Genomic DNA, 17,118 nt, shown 5'->3' on the forward strand with positions numbered 1-17,118 from the left:
CATTAGAAAATTTGAAAAATGACACAGAGGTAGCCAAGTCTATGGAAGCTTTGCAGTCTCCCTCGAATTGGGGTTCATTTTGTCTTTTATTCTACCGTGAAGAGTCGAAAACCATATCAATACTTCCACCTCTTACAAAGCCAACAGTCAATCTTCTTCTATAAGGGGTTTCTGTAGAGAAGGATATAGAGGTAACAACAACAAAGGTCAAGGCAAGGGTTCCGCAACGCGTAATTCCCCCTCCCCCAACAATCAGTGACTTGCCTACACTTACCCTGATTATTTAACACCTGCGGGGGACGTCTTCTACAATTCCTCCCTATTTGGCAACCTATCACCACAGACAAATGGGTGTTAGGAATTATCCAACATGGTTATTACCTGGAGCTTACAAATTCACTCTATGCCGTTTGTCACCCAGAAACCGCTCCGCAAACTACAGAACGTCCAAAACGCCGCTGCCAGATTGGTCCTCGACATCCCCTGCCGCAGCCACATAACACAACATCTCCAACAACTCCACTGGCTCCCAATCAATAAGAAAATCTCCTTTTAAGCTCCACACACATGCCTACCAAGCTCTCACGGTCCAAGACCAGAATATCTGAACCACCGCCTCGCATTCCACACACCCTCCAGACAACTCCACTCTGCCCAACTCATCCTGGCTTCATCCCAATGATCCACGAGATCAGAACTGGAGGAAGATGCTTCTCCTACCTTGCTGCCAAGACCTGGAACACCCTGCCTCTCCACCTGAGTTAATCCGCATAGTTGACCCAATTCAGGAAGGACCTCTATACCTGGCTCTTCAACTGAACATCCACACCCAGATGGATTGGCAGCCCCTTCCCCCACCATCAGTGCCTTGAGACCCTCATGGGTGAGTAGCAGCACTATACAAACTCCTGATTGATTGATTGATGAAAGACCTTGAAGAGACATTTGATGCTGAAGAAGCGTCAGAAGAACATAGTAACAGTCTAGGAAGCATGAGGATAAGAAGTCTTGGGAAAAAAATGTATGACACGAACACTGGTAAACTAGGTATATGTGGGATACACAAGGGCAAGGAAGATGATACAGACAAGTTCATGCAGAATTTGGAGAGAAATGGAAAATAGGGCACAGTAGAGTTAAACAGGAACTGTTATGTTATGTTATGTTAAAATTGGTCTTATATAGCGCTCGGCTACTCTAAAAGAGTGTCCCGGCGCTTTTATTGATAACCACCTGAAACAAAAGGCACAGCAGACAGAAGACAGAAAGCACAGAAAAAGAACAAAACAGCCAAACAAAAGAGCAAAAAGCCAGGTTTTAAGGCCCCTCCTGAAGGTCAGCAAGTTAGAGGTACTACGCAGTGCCAAAGGCAAAGCATTCCAGCGTTGCGGTGCCAAAAGCTTGAAAGAACGCCCTTCAATGCGAGCTTTCTTAACGCGGGGAACTACGGCCAAAAACAGTGACTCAGAACTCAAAGCTCGGGCCGGATGATAGAAAGCAACTCTCCTTTGAAGATATTTCGCACCCGAAGCATAAAGGGCCTTATGCGTTAAAGTCAAGGCCTTAAAAACTATCCGTTTCTGGATCGGAAGCCAGTGAAGTGACTGTAGTAGGCTGGAGGCACTGGCTCGCCTGTGCAGGCCAAAGATGGCTCGCACGGCCGAATTCTAGACTACCTGCAACCGCTGCAAAAGATATTCCGGTAGGCCGAGATATAAGATGTTAGAATAATCCAATCTTGAGCCAATCAAGGCCTGCACCGTCGTCTTCCTGTGCTCTTCTGAGAGCAAAGGAAGAAACTTACGGAGCATTCTCAGGAGGCCAAAACATGTTCCAGTGAGACCAAGAATCTGTGATCTTAACGACAAACCATTGTCAATCTTGATCCCCAGATTCTTTACTAACTGAGAAGAACTCGCTGGAGGGAACATGTTGACAGGCCACCATTCCTGCCAGTAAGGGTCAGACTGACAACCAAAGAAGAGTACCTCTGATTTGTCTGAGTTGCACTTGAGACTGTTACACTGAAACCATTTAAAAACAGCCCCAAGGCACTCACGAATACTCTCCCCATCAAAGTCTTCACCCTTCCTACACGTAAAGAGGAGCTGAGTATCGTCGGCATAGGAAACAATCTGAGCCCCCCGAGACTCCGCCAGGGCCGCCAAAGGGGTCATAAAGATGTTAAAAAGAGTAGGGCTCAACACAGAACCCTGTGGAACTCCTACTCCCAGAGGCGGCATCACGGCAGAGCTGGGCGGGACCCAGACCGTTTGCTGCCGGCCTTCCAGGAAAGATCTAAACCACCTGAGCACCGTCCCCCTCAAACCGATGTCGTGAAGTCTGGCAAGGAGACCCTCATGGGGGACGGTGTCGAAGGCCGCCGACAGGTCTAGCATAACGAGCATAGCTTTGCCCCCTGCATCCAGCACCTCTTTTACAGCCTCAGACACTTCCAGAAGCGCCGTCTCAGTACTTAAGTTAGGGCGAAAACCTGATTGTGATGGGTGCAACAGGCTATGGGATTCCAAAAAATTGGAGAGCACGATATGCACATGTTTCTCCAAGATCTTGGCTAACGAAGGAGAGAGATAGGCATATAGTTGGCCAAGGCCTTTGGATCCTGGCCAGGCTTTTTGAGAAGAAGGATAACCAACGCCTGCTTCCAGGCCAGCGGAACCGACCCACGACTGAGGGAGAGATTTAAAAGAGGATTTGCCAATGGATTGACAACTTCCGCCACCTTCGCCAAAAACTTGGCCGGACACGGGTCCAGAGGCGACCCAGATTTGAGATTGGCCATAAGTGCCAAAGATGATGCAGTCGAAATAGGCGGGAAAACTGCTAAGACTGGGCCCGTAGATGTCACCGGGTCCAGGTCATCCTCATAACTGGGACATATCTCGGCGACCCTCAAAGGAAAAGTATCCTGGATCAATTTGATCTTAGTAATAAAGAAGTCAGCCAGGGCCGAGGCCCACGACTCAGAGGGAGCAGCCACAGTCACATTTTGTCGCGGAGACGTGAATTCCCTGACAATCGTGAAGATCTCCTTGCAGGAGTTAGAGGCAGCCTCTATCCTCTTAGCCAGGTAACCCTTTTTTTCCAAGAGGATAGCGCGATGGTATGCTTTGACCGCCATCCTATACGTCAGCCTGGCCTCCGGGTCATACTGTGACCTCCAGGCCCTTTCAGCCACCTTGCACTGCCGGCGAGACGCCGACAGTGCTGCAGTAAACCAAGGGGCCGAGACCCGTTTAGATGATAGCCGGGGGGCCCTCTCAGGAGCCAGATCGTTCAGTCTCTCCGTTAGCCAAGCCTGCAAGGATTCTAGGTCACTCTCCAGATCTCCCGTAAAGGAGCAGGGATAATCACGAGATGCTTGAATCAGCATTTCTGGGGTCACCCGATGATATGCCCTAGATGAGCGCCCCTGGTGCCTAGGAGCGGTACTGAAAGATTTCTTCGTACCTAGTACAAAAAATTTGGCCAGCCTATGATCAGACCAAAGCACCGGTAGAAGTGCAAGTACTTCTATAGGGGACGTAGAAAAAACCTGGTCCAGGGTATGACCCTTATCATGTGTAGGTCCTGAAAGATAAGGAACGAGACCTAAAGGAACCGTAACATCAGAGAGCTTCATTGTGTCGGAATCTAATCCGTCTTCCATATGAAAATTGAAATCCCCAGCCAAAACACAGTGCTGTGCTCTAAGAGCAAGCACAGCAATTACCGACTGGAGGTCATCAAAGAAAGAACTGTGAAATGTGTGAGCACATGGGGAGAAGTAGACTTCGAAAAATCTTGAGAATGCATATAATAGGGGAGGACACGACTTGGGAGATGCAGGAAGACAGTGAGTGATACCCACTGTTAAACGTGGTAATGCATTGGCATGTAGAAAACTGGCAGATGATGAGACACTGAAGGGACACAGCTGTGAGATGCATACATGTAAAGACACTAGGGAGGCATGGGAGGACAGAGATACTTTCATGGGGATTCATGGACATAAAGAAAAAAGATGATGTTAAACATATAGCCAGGTATTTAGCTGACCAGAGACGACCAGCGCAGAGTGTGGACCAAAGGTAGCCTGCTGCATCTATGTAAGGAGCAGCTGGCAGTGATAAAACACGTACAGGCAAACCAAACTCATACATCATAATACCTGTGCATACATGCTCTCAGTCTCTCTCTCAATCTCTGTCTTCATTTCTCTTGCACTGAATGCGTTGGTGAAATTCACAAGGCCCAACCCCACCTATGCAGGCTGCTGTAGAGAGAACCTTTATCTTAGTGGGCTTTATTTTCTTTCTTTACATTGTAGATTATTGTATTTTTGTTTGGAACAACTGCACTGACTTTATAAAGAGATTATAAGTGTATTGCATTCACTACTGAGGCAGTCGTTAGTTACGAATTTTAATGAATGAATGAATGAAGCATTTATAGAGCGCATGGCTACCCGTAGGCTTCCCAGTACTAAGAAGTGAGAGAAGCTTCTGAGACTCATCTGGGGAAGAGCCAGGTTTTCAACAGCTTGCGAAAGATCAGATGGTTAGTTTCTATTCGCAGCTGAAGGGGAAGAGCGTTCCAGAGCTTGGCAGCGTTATAGGAGAAGAGCCGACCTCTGCTTCTGGCTCTTTTGATCCTTGGTACAAAGGCCAAGTGCAGTTCATCTGAGCGTAAAGGCCTATTGGCTTGATAAAGTTTGGCCAAGGGGGAGATGATCTTATGTCCATACCCTCCAAGCAGTTTGTGAGTGATACAAAGAGCTTTGAAATGGACTCTCTCCCGAATAGGCAGCCAGTGTAGAGCTTTCAAGGCAGGTTTGTCCAACAGTCGGTAAGGGATTCCCATGAGAATTTTTGCCGCGCAGTTCTGGATCATTTGAAGTTTAGAGAATACTGCTTCTGGGGCACCTAGGTAAAGTACATTGCTAAAGTCCGAGCGTGATAAAATAAGCGCTTGGACTGCGAGTTTCCTAGCTTGAAAGGGGAGCAATGGGAGTACTTTACGTAACATTCTTAGAATGCCGAAGCAGGCCGCGACTACCTTTCTGGTTTGGACTTTGAGAGTAAGGTCTGAGTCCAGCCAGAACCCCAGACTTTTTATTTTTGACTTGGGGGATGGGTGCTGATCCCATTGTAGTAGGCCACATCATATTAGGTGTGAATAATGACAGGTTACCAAGGAGCATAAGCTCTGTCTTGTCGCCATTCAGCTTCAGGTAGGAGTGGTTCATCCATTTTGCAACTTTTTCAAGGCCAGTACAGAGGCGGGATGAGGATGTATCTGGGTGGTTAAGTGAAACCACTAGTTGAGTATCGTCAGCGTAAGTTACGATATTCACTCCGTAAGGCTGTATGATCTCTACCTGTGGAGCCATATAGGCATTAAAAAGTGTAGGGCTTAGAGAGGAGCCCTATGGGACTCCACAGAAAAGGGGCCAAGGTTTGGAGATGGTTTCACCCTCAAATACCTGGAAGGATTGCCCTTCCAGGAATGACATCAGCCAGGTTAAGGCTATTCCGGAGACACCCAGATTTCTGAGTCGGTCAATCAAGATACGGTGATTAAACGTATCGAAGGCCGCAGTCAGGTTCAGGAGAATCACGGCAGATGATCTTCCTGAATCGAGAATTTGATTCTTCCATGAGAGCTAAGAGAGCTGTCTCTGTGCCGTGACCGGGACGGAATCCTGTTTGAGTTGGTTGGAGGAGGTGGTTGGATTCTAAGTAGGCGGAGAGTGTGATCTCTAGGATTTTGCTAATTCCCAGGAGGAGGGAAATAGGACGATAGTTGGCCTGACAGTCAGGGTATAAGTTAGATTTCTTTAGGAGAGCTTTGACCATGGATTTTTTCCAGGAGGAGGGGACTACTCCGGATGAAATGGATGAGTTAATCAGGTCTAAAATGACCGGGCCAACTGTCTCTGTTGCTTGTTTGAGGATCCTAAGTGGAGCAGGGTCGTTAGGTGACCTGCTTTTTACTCGATCAGCAGTGGCTAGCAGACAGTGATAGTCCATTGTAGGAAAGGCTACTAAGCACGTATCCTTATCCTCTATGTAGGGCTTATCGCAGTGGGTGGTATTGGGTTCTTTAGTGGAGGAAAAGGAACCATAGATAGTCTTGATTTTATTGTGGAAAAATTCCGCCATTTCATTACAACGTTGGTCCGAAATAGCAGGGGGAGTCGGGGAAGGAGGGAACATTTATTAATTTCTTAACAATTTGGAATGTTTCACGGGGGGAGTTGGCAGAAGAAGCTATGATTTTCTCGTAGTAGAGAGCTTGGGTATTTCTAATTTCAATTTTATAAGTTTTGATAGCATTCCCATATTCCTTCTTCTTGTCTGGGGAAAATTCCTTCTCCAGCCTCTCTGGATTTGGATTATGTGGGAGGATATAGAGATCACAACAAGTTGGGGCTGTCTGTGGGTGGGGTAGTCAGAAGCGAATGTATGGTCGCAGGCACATCGCATAACATGGAGAGGTATGACTTGCATTTGCTAGGAAGCACGCAGCGCACATTGATCGATTCACTATACTCTGATAGACTACACAAAGAGCCACTAAGATGGCAGTATCTCACAAACAACCAGAGATACGCTTCTTAACATGGAAAATAAGGGGTCTAGGGAACCCTCGTAAGTGTCAACAAATACTGGCAAACCTGGATAGATATGGTATACATGTATCGATGCTACAAGAAACCCATCTTGACCCAAAGCTGCCCCAACGATTCACTGTCAGGTGGGCAGAGCACAGCTGCTTTGCATCCTTCTCTACCTACTTGCGAGGTACAGTGAGTTTAGTTTAAAAAAACACTCCATATACACATCTGGGTTCCATTCCAGACCCTCAAGGCTGCTTCAGTAGAATATGGGGTAAGCTGGCTTCTCACCCTGTTACACTGGTTACCTGTTACGGGCCCAATATTGATGATCCAATGTTCTTTGCCAATTTATTGGGGAAAATAATAAACATAGGCTCCACTCATGTCATTTGGGGGGCAGGATTTTAACTTGACACTTAACCCGGCGCTGAACAGATCACAGCCACATTATACCCATGTCCAACAACAAGTATGTGATATCATAACAGAGAACTACCTAATAGACACCTGGTGATATCTACATCCAGAATGGAAAGAAGGTACATATTATATTGCTGTACATGTGGCATGGTCGAGGTTGGATTACTGGGTGATCTCTAAGGGGCTCAGCACATGGCTCACACATGTAGAACACCTTGCACACACCTACTCGGACCACTCCCCAGTGGTCATGAGCCTCACTCCTCCAGCGGGGTGCGTCCCTCATACGGCTTGGTGCCTCAATCCCGCCACGCTATTAGATACAACATTTTGAATAGAACGGGATCAGGAGCTCCAAGACTATTTCCAGCGTAACTTGGGCATGGTTAAGCGAATGACTCCAGTGTGGGAGGCATTTAAGACCACCATCAGGGTGATATGTATTGCCAAGGGGGCTGGGGTACTGAGGGACCTACGTTCAATGCTTGCTCGTTTAGAGAGTGAGATAAAGCAAATGGAGCAAGAAATTAGTCGCTCACCGTCTGCAATCAGACAAATAGCACTCCGAGATAAGATAACTGAAAACCGAGACACAGCAGATAGAGAATGTTTGTTTCGAGGCAAATACTTTAAAGCTCGCAGGTATGGGGAAGGGGAAAGGTCAGGTAAGGCACTAGCTGAGCAGATCCGCAAGCCTCGCTTCTTGAACTACGTCCTGGAAATCCAATCACCAGAAGGGAAGACAGATTGAGATATGCCAGAGATCCACCATACATTTCAGGCCTTTTACTCCTCACTTTACACTACAACACGACAACATCTGCTCATGCTGCAGCAATATCTGGAACTGGTTGCTCTCGGCTGGCTGGGTGATGCTCAGAGGGAGTTCTTCTCTGCTGAGATAGAAATAGACGAAATGTGCGCCGCCATTATGCAACTTCGAACAGGCAAAGCCCCCGGGCCAGATGGCATACCAGCTGACTTTTATAAAGTATATATAGAACACCTAGCTCACATCCTTAAAAAGGTATATGAAGAGGCTATGGAGGAAGGTACTCTGCCTCCCACAATGTGTGAGGCATCCATTATCTCCATACTTAAGCCTGGGAAGCCAGCTGATAGATGTGGATCCTACAGACCGCTTTCCATGATAAATTGCAACGTGAAAGTTTTAGCTTAAGTACTTTCCAACCGACTGAGTCGCCTCATGGGAGCATTAGTATTACCAGACCAAGCAGGCTTTGTGCCAGGACGGACTACCTCCCATAATCTCCAAACCCTGTTTACGGTGATGCAAGATATCGATCCGGAACTTGCAGCGGTCGCAGTGTTTTTGGACGCCACCAAGGCGTCGGATTCGGTAGAATGGGATTATCTTTTCGTAATACTCCAGAGGATGGGAATGCCACATAGCTTTCTGTCTTGGACGCAACTGCTATACCACAGGCCAGGGTAATATTAAACAGAGCTAGCTCGGCCCTTTTCCCCATCACAAGAGGTACGCAGCAGGAGTGCCCGCTCTCTCCGCTATTATCTGCTGTAGCCATTGAACCATGGGTGGCTAAGCTCTGGCAGCACCATCGGGAGTGGGTTCTTGAGTACCTCACCAAACACATGTTGATTTAATTGTATGCAGATGATATCACACTCTATGTGCAGAAACCTCAGCAAGCCTTAACCCCATATTGAGGGAATTTATCGTCTTTGGTGAATTGTCAGGTGTCAAAATTAACTGGGAGAAATCCCAGATGTTCCCACTTACTGCTGCTGCTCAACCCTATCCCATGGACTACCCCATCGTTTGGTGCCCTGACGAAGTGAAATATTTGGGGATAATTGTCACCAGAGATAGGGCGGAGCTGCTCCGAACAAACAATGGAAGAGCACTAGAACACTGAACAGAATCGGTCGCTAGATGGATCGCCATGCCCTTGTCTATTGTCTGGAGCATATCCCTGATGAAAATGGTCATCCTACCTAAACTTCTGTATTTATTTATTAATATCCCCTATACTCCAGGGCACATCTTCTTTAAGACCTTGAACTCAAATGATAACGGCTTGCCTGGGGGGGAAACAACCTCGACTGAAGTGCAAGATCCTGCCCTTGCCCTTTGCACAAGGGGGGTTCGAGGCCCCTGATTTCTAACTGTATTACCTTAGTGCACAGGCACATTACACTACTTATTGGTTTACCCCCCCCCCCCATATATGCCCCATTTAGCGGTAGAACAATACTACATGCAGCCAGCGCCAATTTCAGGATTCATAGCCACACGTGCGAGTGAGCGATACCGATTCAACTACTGTGGCATGCACTCTGGCAGCATGGCAAAAAATTGCGAAAAGACTAGGTATTGCAATGATATACTTGCCCTTGCTCCCAGTAGCTCGCCACCCGACCTAGCAGTAATCCAGGAACTAAGGTGCTGCCAACTATTAGATAAAGTTGGCATTACGAAATGGGGAGTCCTCTATATTAATGAGGTCTCCATACCAAAGAAGAGTTTTTTTTATAAATATAGACCCTGCAGCGATCGATCTATTTATGTATGTTAGACTGAGACAGAGTGTGAGGGCGGCTACTAATTCCCCAACGAACCACCTGCACTCATCCCACTCCGCCGCTTACTACAAAGCACAAATCCTGCGCATGTTGTATCTTTCATATTTCATAGCACGCAGGCAGCAATACAGATGGAGGGGACGACAGCTCGGGTGCAACGGGAGAGGGAATAGGGTGAACCCCTTAGTGAAGAAAAGTGGAGTTACTGCTGCCAACAAACTGGAAATGTGTCAGCGAGCAGCCAGCTGCTCATCATACATTTTAAATATCTCCGTAGATTATACTGCACCCCAGCTAAATTGTTCAAATTGTTCAAATTCAAGCTACGCAACAATCATGCCTGCGATCGATGCGGGCAAGAAGCAGCGGATTTCCTACATGTTGTATGAGAATGCGCGACAGTCCAATTTTATTGGAGTCAGGTCTTTGCAGCCCTAGGACAGATGACCCTAACGTCACTAACAGAGTCACCCGTAGTTACGCTCCTGGGGTACTGTAACGCCCTGAACGTCTCAGGATCGTTTAACAGACACGATAATGAGAACGCAACCACTTGTGAAGGTTTAGTTATTTTAATGAAGGCAAAAATAATACAAGGAATAAACAAAGGTTATAGTCACTGGAATCCTCCAGGCTAAGTACGTTACCAGCCCACAGCACGGATGGTCCTAACCGTCCTCTGCATATACGCCGATCCCGGCGTATGCCAACAGAGGGCAGAAATGAAATGGCCGACAATGCCAATCGGTAGGCTGTGAGGGGCACGAAGAGTGTTGGGGAGAATCGAGGAGTCAGGGAAACACCCAGCCGGGGTCTCTACCTGAAGGGAGCAGCCGCTCAACCTCTTCCTCAGATTGCACCGGGACGCGGAGTCACCTCCTGGTGATGCGTCACCGATACCCCAATCACAAGCAAAGAAGACTGAACCGAGAGCAGCCGCTCGATCGATCCTGTGGACTTCAGAGTCTGTAACGCGGCAAACACCTCCTGGTGTGCGTTACAGCTGGCAGTCCCTGTATCTCTGGTCGGGCTGGGAGTTACGACTCCAACCAGCAAAAGCGCACTGCGCTTTGACTCAGCCGAGTCAAAAAGCGAAGCTCAATGGTTATCCGGTAGAGCTTCCGGGTCCTTCACAGGTGACGATGGGGCAAGACACGGCCCAGGGAGTAACGACTCGACCTACCTCCGTTCTTGCCTTACTGGAGCACCACTCCGAAACACTGCTCTTCACTAAGCAGGTACGTCGGTGTAAACACAATATCCGACAGCGTTGTACCTCCCGGTTCCTCCCTTTATAGGGCGTGTTTTCCTTGAGTTATGTAACAGCTCTCCTGTTTACATAAGGGCGTGTTTTCCTTGAGTTATGTAACAGCTCTCCTGTTTACATAACCTCTCAACCGCTAAGCATCCTGGGAGATGTAGTCCGTTTTCGCTGGTTACCGTTTTCCTCCCCTCGCATGACAGGAATTCTTGACAGGTACACAGAAGACATACCCTCATTATACAAAGGGTAAGTGGCATTGGGGTTGCTACTGGCCAAGCGCGGGGTGGCATGCAGATGGGATAGAGGGCGGGCACCTAAATTTAAAGAATGGATTCAAGACCTTCTCCTTTGGCAGTAGCAGACATTGACTTACGCGGAACTACTCCCTATATCCTCTAGGCAGAAAGGCATTTATAACCGCCTTGTAGGTGTACCAGACAGGCAGGGAATGGGCAGGAATAAAGACCCCCTAGGATCTCAAGAGGGGCACAGGCTCATTCGAAACCTAACCTACAAGCAGGTTATACCTTGGGTTTCGGGGAATTAAAAGCCAGTTAAAAGGTGCGGGATACCAGATACTCAAGAATGTACAATTAACTCGCCTGTCACCTGAGTTATGGCTCTAAGATTTAAAAATGTATATGTCCTAAATTGATGTACTGTGCGTTTCGCTTCCTAAATGCTATTGAGATATTAATGATGTGCTCATGCTGTTGTATTCTTGTATTGTTTTGGAAATGACAATGAAATAAATAAAAAAAAATATGCACATGTTTTTCTATCTATAACCGTCATAAAAACAAACTTAAGCAGTATTTCGTTAATTTCTAAATGTATATAGAGCTTTTGTACAAATTGCAATCTTAACACAACCCTTAATATAGGTGGAATATATTCTTTCTTTAACGATTACTTGTCTTTGCTAGTTTTGATTAATATACTGCTTAATTCACTGTGAATTATTCTTACTTTAATGTTCCAAACCTATTGCGTCCTTCAGAGAACTTCTTGCTCCATAATGGTCATGTATGTTGCCTGCTTTACATAGTTCATTGTTCACTCTCAGCAATCTGAATTCATTCTCAAAACCCTAATCTGATTTTTCTATTTGCACCACCATAAATATAATTCTATATATTATATAGTGCACATTAATATGAAATAGGTAATTTGCAAAAGAAATATTACCTTTAACGCATCGGTTTGTATTGTACAGGATAATGTTGTGTCCAGTTCTTAAAGGTACTTAGCCAGTCTGACAATGGTTCTCTTAGTTGCAAATGCCAAGCTGAATTTCATGCTTTTTATAACTGGCATAGAAATGCTATGAATTTTATTTCCACAGATGCTCATGATAAACCTCCAAGTGGCGTTGAAGTACTCGTTAAACAAATGTAGTAAACCATTTTAAGATGGCTGAATCAGTCCACTCCCACTTTGCTAATCTTGAACAGTCTTTACTAATCTGAGAATACTGCCAAATATTTAGGAAACTGAAAAAATGTGTATTTAACACAGATGATGGGTGCAAGTGTTACAGAAAGGATACTGTACCTAACCTGAACATTATTAGGCTATCCCAATTCCCAGAGGATTTCCATGAACATATAGAGGCACGGGGTCAAAGACCAAAGGCTATGGCACATGGCTATCCCAACAGGTGCAGACTGTCATGTTTGATAGATTATGGCTGGCGGGCCCTGGCAACCACTGGCCTCCCCTGGCTCAAAGTCTGCAGCAGGCAAATGCATGCCGGTTCTTGTAAGATGTTATAAGCTATAACATGTTCTGTGGGGTGTCGCAATTTCTTTGTGAGAAAAAATAGGTGTTGGAATGTTGCACCTATATAACACTGGGGTAGTGGAGGCCTATGCTGCCCATAGCTTTAACCTTCCAAAGCATCCTTAACCATGTGCCCAAAATCCAAGGGGATGCCCCAGTGGGATTCACTTCAAAAACATAAACATGAAGTCTGTAATCAATACAGCAACAATTTTAAGTAGTGATTTCTTGCTGGTCCCTAAGTGGTACAAGGACAGCTTGGATGTATGTCGATACTTCGCATACCATTACTAAGCATGATTTTAGTGCAGTGTTTTTACTTGGCATAAACCATTACTTCGCAAGTTTTAACTGCGCATGCATTTATTACGCAAATGGTTAGAAATGTACTTTAATTATTTTTTTTCCGCATTCTATTACTACGCATAGCACTACTACGTTTTTTTTCATGTAATGGTTTATGCTAATTAAAGAATCGCACTAAAATCATGCACACCCAATCTCAATACTACCCAAACCCTCACACACTACCCTACACTACTCAAATACCACTACACTACCCTAAACCCTAATACACTACCCCCTACACGACCTTCCCCCTGCCTGGACCCTACACTCTAACACTACACTTCACGACCCCCGACACTACCCTAAAACACTACCCTACACTACACAAACACCACACCACTATCCTAAACCCTAATTCACTACCCCTACAGGCCCCTCCCCCTCCCCCACCCTACACCCTACACTCAAACACTACCCTGCACAACCCCCCCGACACTACCCTAAACCCTAAAACACTACCATACACTACAGAAACACAACACTACCCTAAACCCTAAAACACTACCCCCTGCACATCCCTCCCCCGACCCACAGTCCTGTCCCTACTCCCAAACACTACCCTTCTCGACCCCCCATCACTTTTCTAAACCCAAATTACACTGGACAAACACAACCCTTAAACCTTAAACACAACCCCCTGCACGACCCTAAAAAATACACTGCCCCACTTACCTCTCTCCCCTCGTAGCCCCTCTCTTCACCTTCACTCTTGGATCCACTCTTCTTCTTCAAGCGTCTTAAGAGCAGCACGTTGTTGTTTGGAAACGGAAGCGCCTCCTTTTCCAAACAACAATGTGGATAGTCTGCAAAGTATTTCGCTTTGTGAAGTAACGGTAATTGAGTAGTAACAGCATGCTAAGTAAAAGCATGCATACTAAAAGTTCCTGCAAACTAAAAAATGCGCACTAATAGTAATATGTAGAAATGCCCGCGAAGTAATGCTAGATTACGGGACAGCTTTCATCAAGAACAAAGACTTCCTGCGGTGTTTGGATGCCAAAAGAAGGAAAAAATTAATTTGGGATTTTGGACACATGGTTATGGATACTTGTGGATCCATGTTGTGGAATCCATCCAGGCTCAGAGGAGTTCTTTCTTCCCTTAAATCGTATAGCATTTAGGCTGTCCATCTCTAGTCCTGAGGAAGACCCGCCGTGATGTCTAACTGCTAACACATAGACATCGGGTCGAAATGTCAACGGCAATCCTATTGGTTCATGTTCTCTGTCAACCATCCTAAAGAAGTGCCACTAATGATGTAGGGTGTTTGTTAAACTTTGGATATGAGAGAGAACTAGCATTTTTGTAATAATTTCTTTATATAGATCCTGTGCCTTCATTGTTTAATGTTAAACTTATTTTCTTCACTTTGTGTCACTTTATCACAAAGTCATTTCATTTGATATATTATTTTGTCTACTTAACACCCTTATATGAAAAAAGAGAAATGTGAATATACTAAATAAGTATAATTGTTGTTGTGTGTTGTGTATTTTGTTGATTTGCTCTGGGGGGTGTAAAACAATGGTCAGCATAGGCCAACACTTGCCAGTGTTTTGGAGAACATGGTTTGATTTTCTTATATAAGTGTGACATTCCAACATCTATTTATTTCAAGCAAGAAATTGCGACACCAGACAGAACACATAGTCAATTATATCATTGTTTACCTTGGTTCTGAAGGACACAGGGAAACCACATTGTTTTTGATGGTTCTTGTAAGATATCACAATTGACATGTAATAAGACAATAATGCGAATAGTCACCTGTAATACATTTACTGCAGGTGTTTTCTGATGTCAGATTAGCCCCCCTTCAATTGTACAGTTTGCATTTAAGTTTAATAGCCTGTCATCTGTGGGAGTAAATGTGCTTCACATGATGTTGTTGAGGCACAGTTTCGTCTTACATCCTCAACTTTTTATAAAGTTTACAATAATTTGGCACAAGTGTTCATGCATGATGATAAAATATAAAGTATTTTGTACTGACGTATAGGCCAAGTGACAGTAGCACCCTTGAACCATGGCCTGTCCCTCAGTGACTGATAACAAAAATAATAATTGTAAATAGTGTTCATCTCTCACACATAGAGGATTAGCAATATGTTCTTTCTGTGTCTGATATTTAGTTAATGTCCTCTATCCATAACTGGGTCTATCTTTAGTCATCTCCTTGCCCTACGCAAAGGGGCAATAGGTGGTATTGTCAGAGACATCCTGTACATGTGTCCACATATTGCAGACTGTATTTTAAGTGTATTTCTATTTTACTCCTCACAGGCCAAGTTGAGATTGAGAAGGCAAGCAATCTGCTTTTCAAAAAGGCAGAGTCTATTGATTACCAGTATGATCTCCGAGATCAGTCAGTGGAAGGTTTTCTTATATTGCCTTTGTATGGCTCCATGGCAACAGGTAAGACTACTGTAACTCCAAAGATTAATACCATTTTTCATACTGGTGACCTTTGCAATAACATCTTGCTTGGGTTCCCGGTTTTAATTTATTTACTATTTCATTGGGCTGGGCACAGAGAGGCTCATTCCAGACATCAGAGTAACTTACATAATGGTTGAAGCTGCTCACTTTTTAGGTCTCGCCTAGAGATGCAGCGCAAATGCGCTGCCCTCGCTTTGCGAGGCATGCAGTATATACTGTAGTGTGGAAGCTTTGTGGAAGCTCCGCCCATTGGCTTTTGTCTTAAATGCTGCCTTCCGATTGGTTTGAGGGTTGTTAGTCCCTCCTCATTTATCATTTGTATCCTTCCACGACTATTGGCCCCTTTACTCCTAAAACTATTTTCTTTTAGGTCTCGCCTAGCAAATTCGTGAAAATGTTTTTAGTATGTAGGAAGTGATGGCGCTCAGCAAGTATACGTGTAGGGTGTTTGGCTAGATGAGTGAGTATGGTGCTAAACAGGAAGGGGAGACCCTTGTAACCCCTTAATGTGTGTAGGGTGGCCCCTACAGCAAAACAGTACAATATAATCCTGTGCACACATATAGGTTAAATCCAGTAAATACTGCAGTGGAAAAAGCAAGATATGCAAAATTCTTCAGTGGTAATGGATGTTCTTTATTCCTTTTGAAAATGCAACCAGCCGACACGTGTTTCGTCAGGGAAAGTAATCCCACGACTCTTCAGGGCTGTAGTGAGTAGCGTGGACTAAGTAAAAAGGCCCAAAACCAGTATTAATTCCAACCCGGCTGGGTACACAATTCGGACAGTAGAAGAAATAAGAAAACCAAATGGAGTCTGTAGGAAGTCTCATAGAAGTGAGGTGTTCGAAAAACCGGTGATAATTCCAATCCGGCAATCAGCACATTTCATCAATCATAAATACGGGTGTGAGTAGGTTAGCTTGGTTATCGAAAAACATAAGAGAATGGTGCCGCGAGTAGAGGAAGAATAAGAATCCAAAAGGTAGTGTATTCAAGTATAATAAAGGTCAAAAAACCCGAAGTGCGGTAGAATTAACGATCTCAGCGGTGGTAATGAAGAGACAGAACACGAGTGTGTGTTCATAAAGTCTATTTTAAAGAAGAAAAGAACGCGCGTCCTGGCGACACCCGTGCTGACGTGTGTGTGCACTGAAGAGTCGTGGGATTACTTTCCCTGACGAAACACGTGTCGGCTGGTTGCGTTTCCAAAAGGAATAAAGGTCTCGCCTAGCGTTGCAGTGCAAATGCACTGCCATCACTTTGCGAGGCATGCAGTATATACTGTAGTGTGGAAGCTCCGCCCACTCTCTGCCCATTGGCTTTTGTCTTAAATTCTGCCTTCCGATTGGTTTGAGGCTTGTTAGTCCCTCCTCATTTATCATTTGTATCCTTGCACGGCTATTGGCCCGTTTACTCCTAACACTATTTTCTTCCCTGTCTCCCCACCCCACCCCACCGCCCCCTTCCTTAGTCTGTGACTTCTCACCCCCTCCCCCCCCCCCCACCCCCCACTCCGGTTCGTGTTTTCTTGCCTGCCGACACTTCCGTTTTCATCTTTATTATTGCCACCTTGAAATATGCGAGTTCAAGATGCATTCTGTACAAAAACTTCTCGTGTTTAATGAACTAGATTTTAATGTTACTCTAAATATAATAAGACTCTAGGTAACATTCGG

General features: G+C 45.3%; 1 protein-coding gene across 1 annotated transcript in view; it reads left to right on the forward strand.

Annotated features, from left to right (window-relative positions):
* Positions 1-17,118, forward strand: part of DHX40 (DEAH-box helicase 40) — a 332,526-nt gene that overhangs the window by 102,024 nt on the left and 213,384 nt on the right. Inside the window, exon 7 of the mRNA XM_085649399.1 lies at positions 15,285-15,416. Within this exon, the coding sequence (XP_085505525.1) occupies positions 15,285-15,416 (132 nt within the window). The remainder of the gene's footprint in view (positions 1-15,284; positions 15,417-17,118) is intronic.

This window comes from Triturus cristatus, chromosome 3_2 (genome assembly GCF_964204655.1).
Source record: "Triturus cristatus chromosome 3_2, aTriCri1.1, whole genome shotgun sequence".
NCBI classification, from domain to species: domain Eukaryota; kingdom Metazoa; phylum Chordata; class Amphibia; order Caudata; family Salamandridae; genus Triturus; species Triturus cristatus.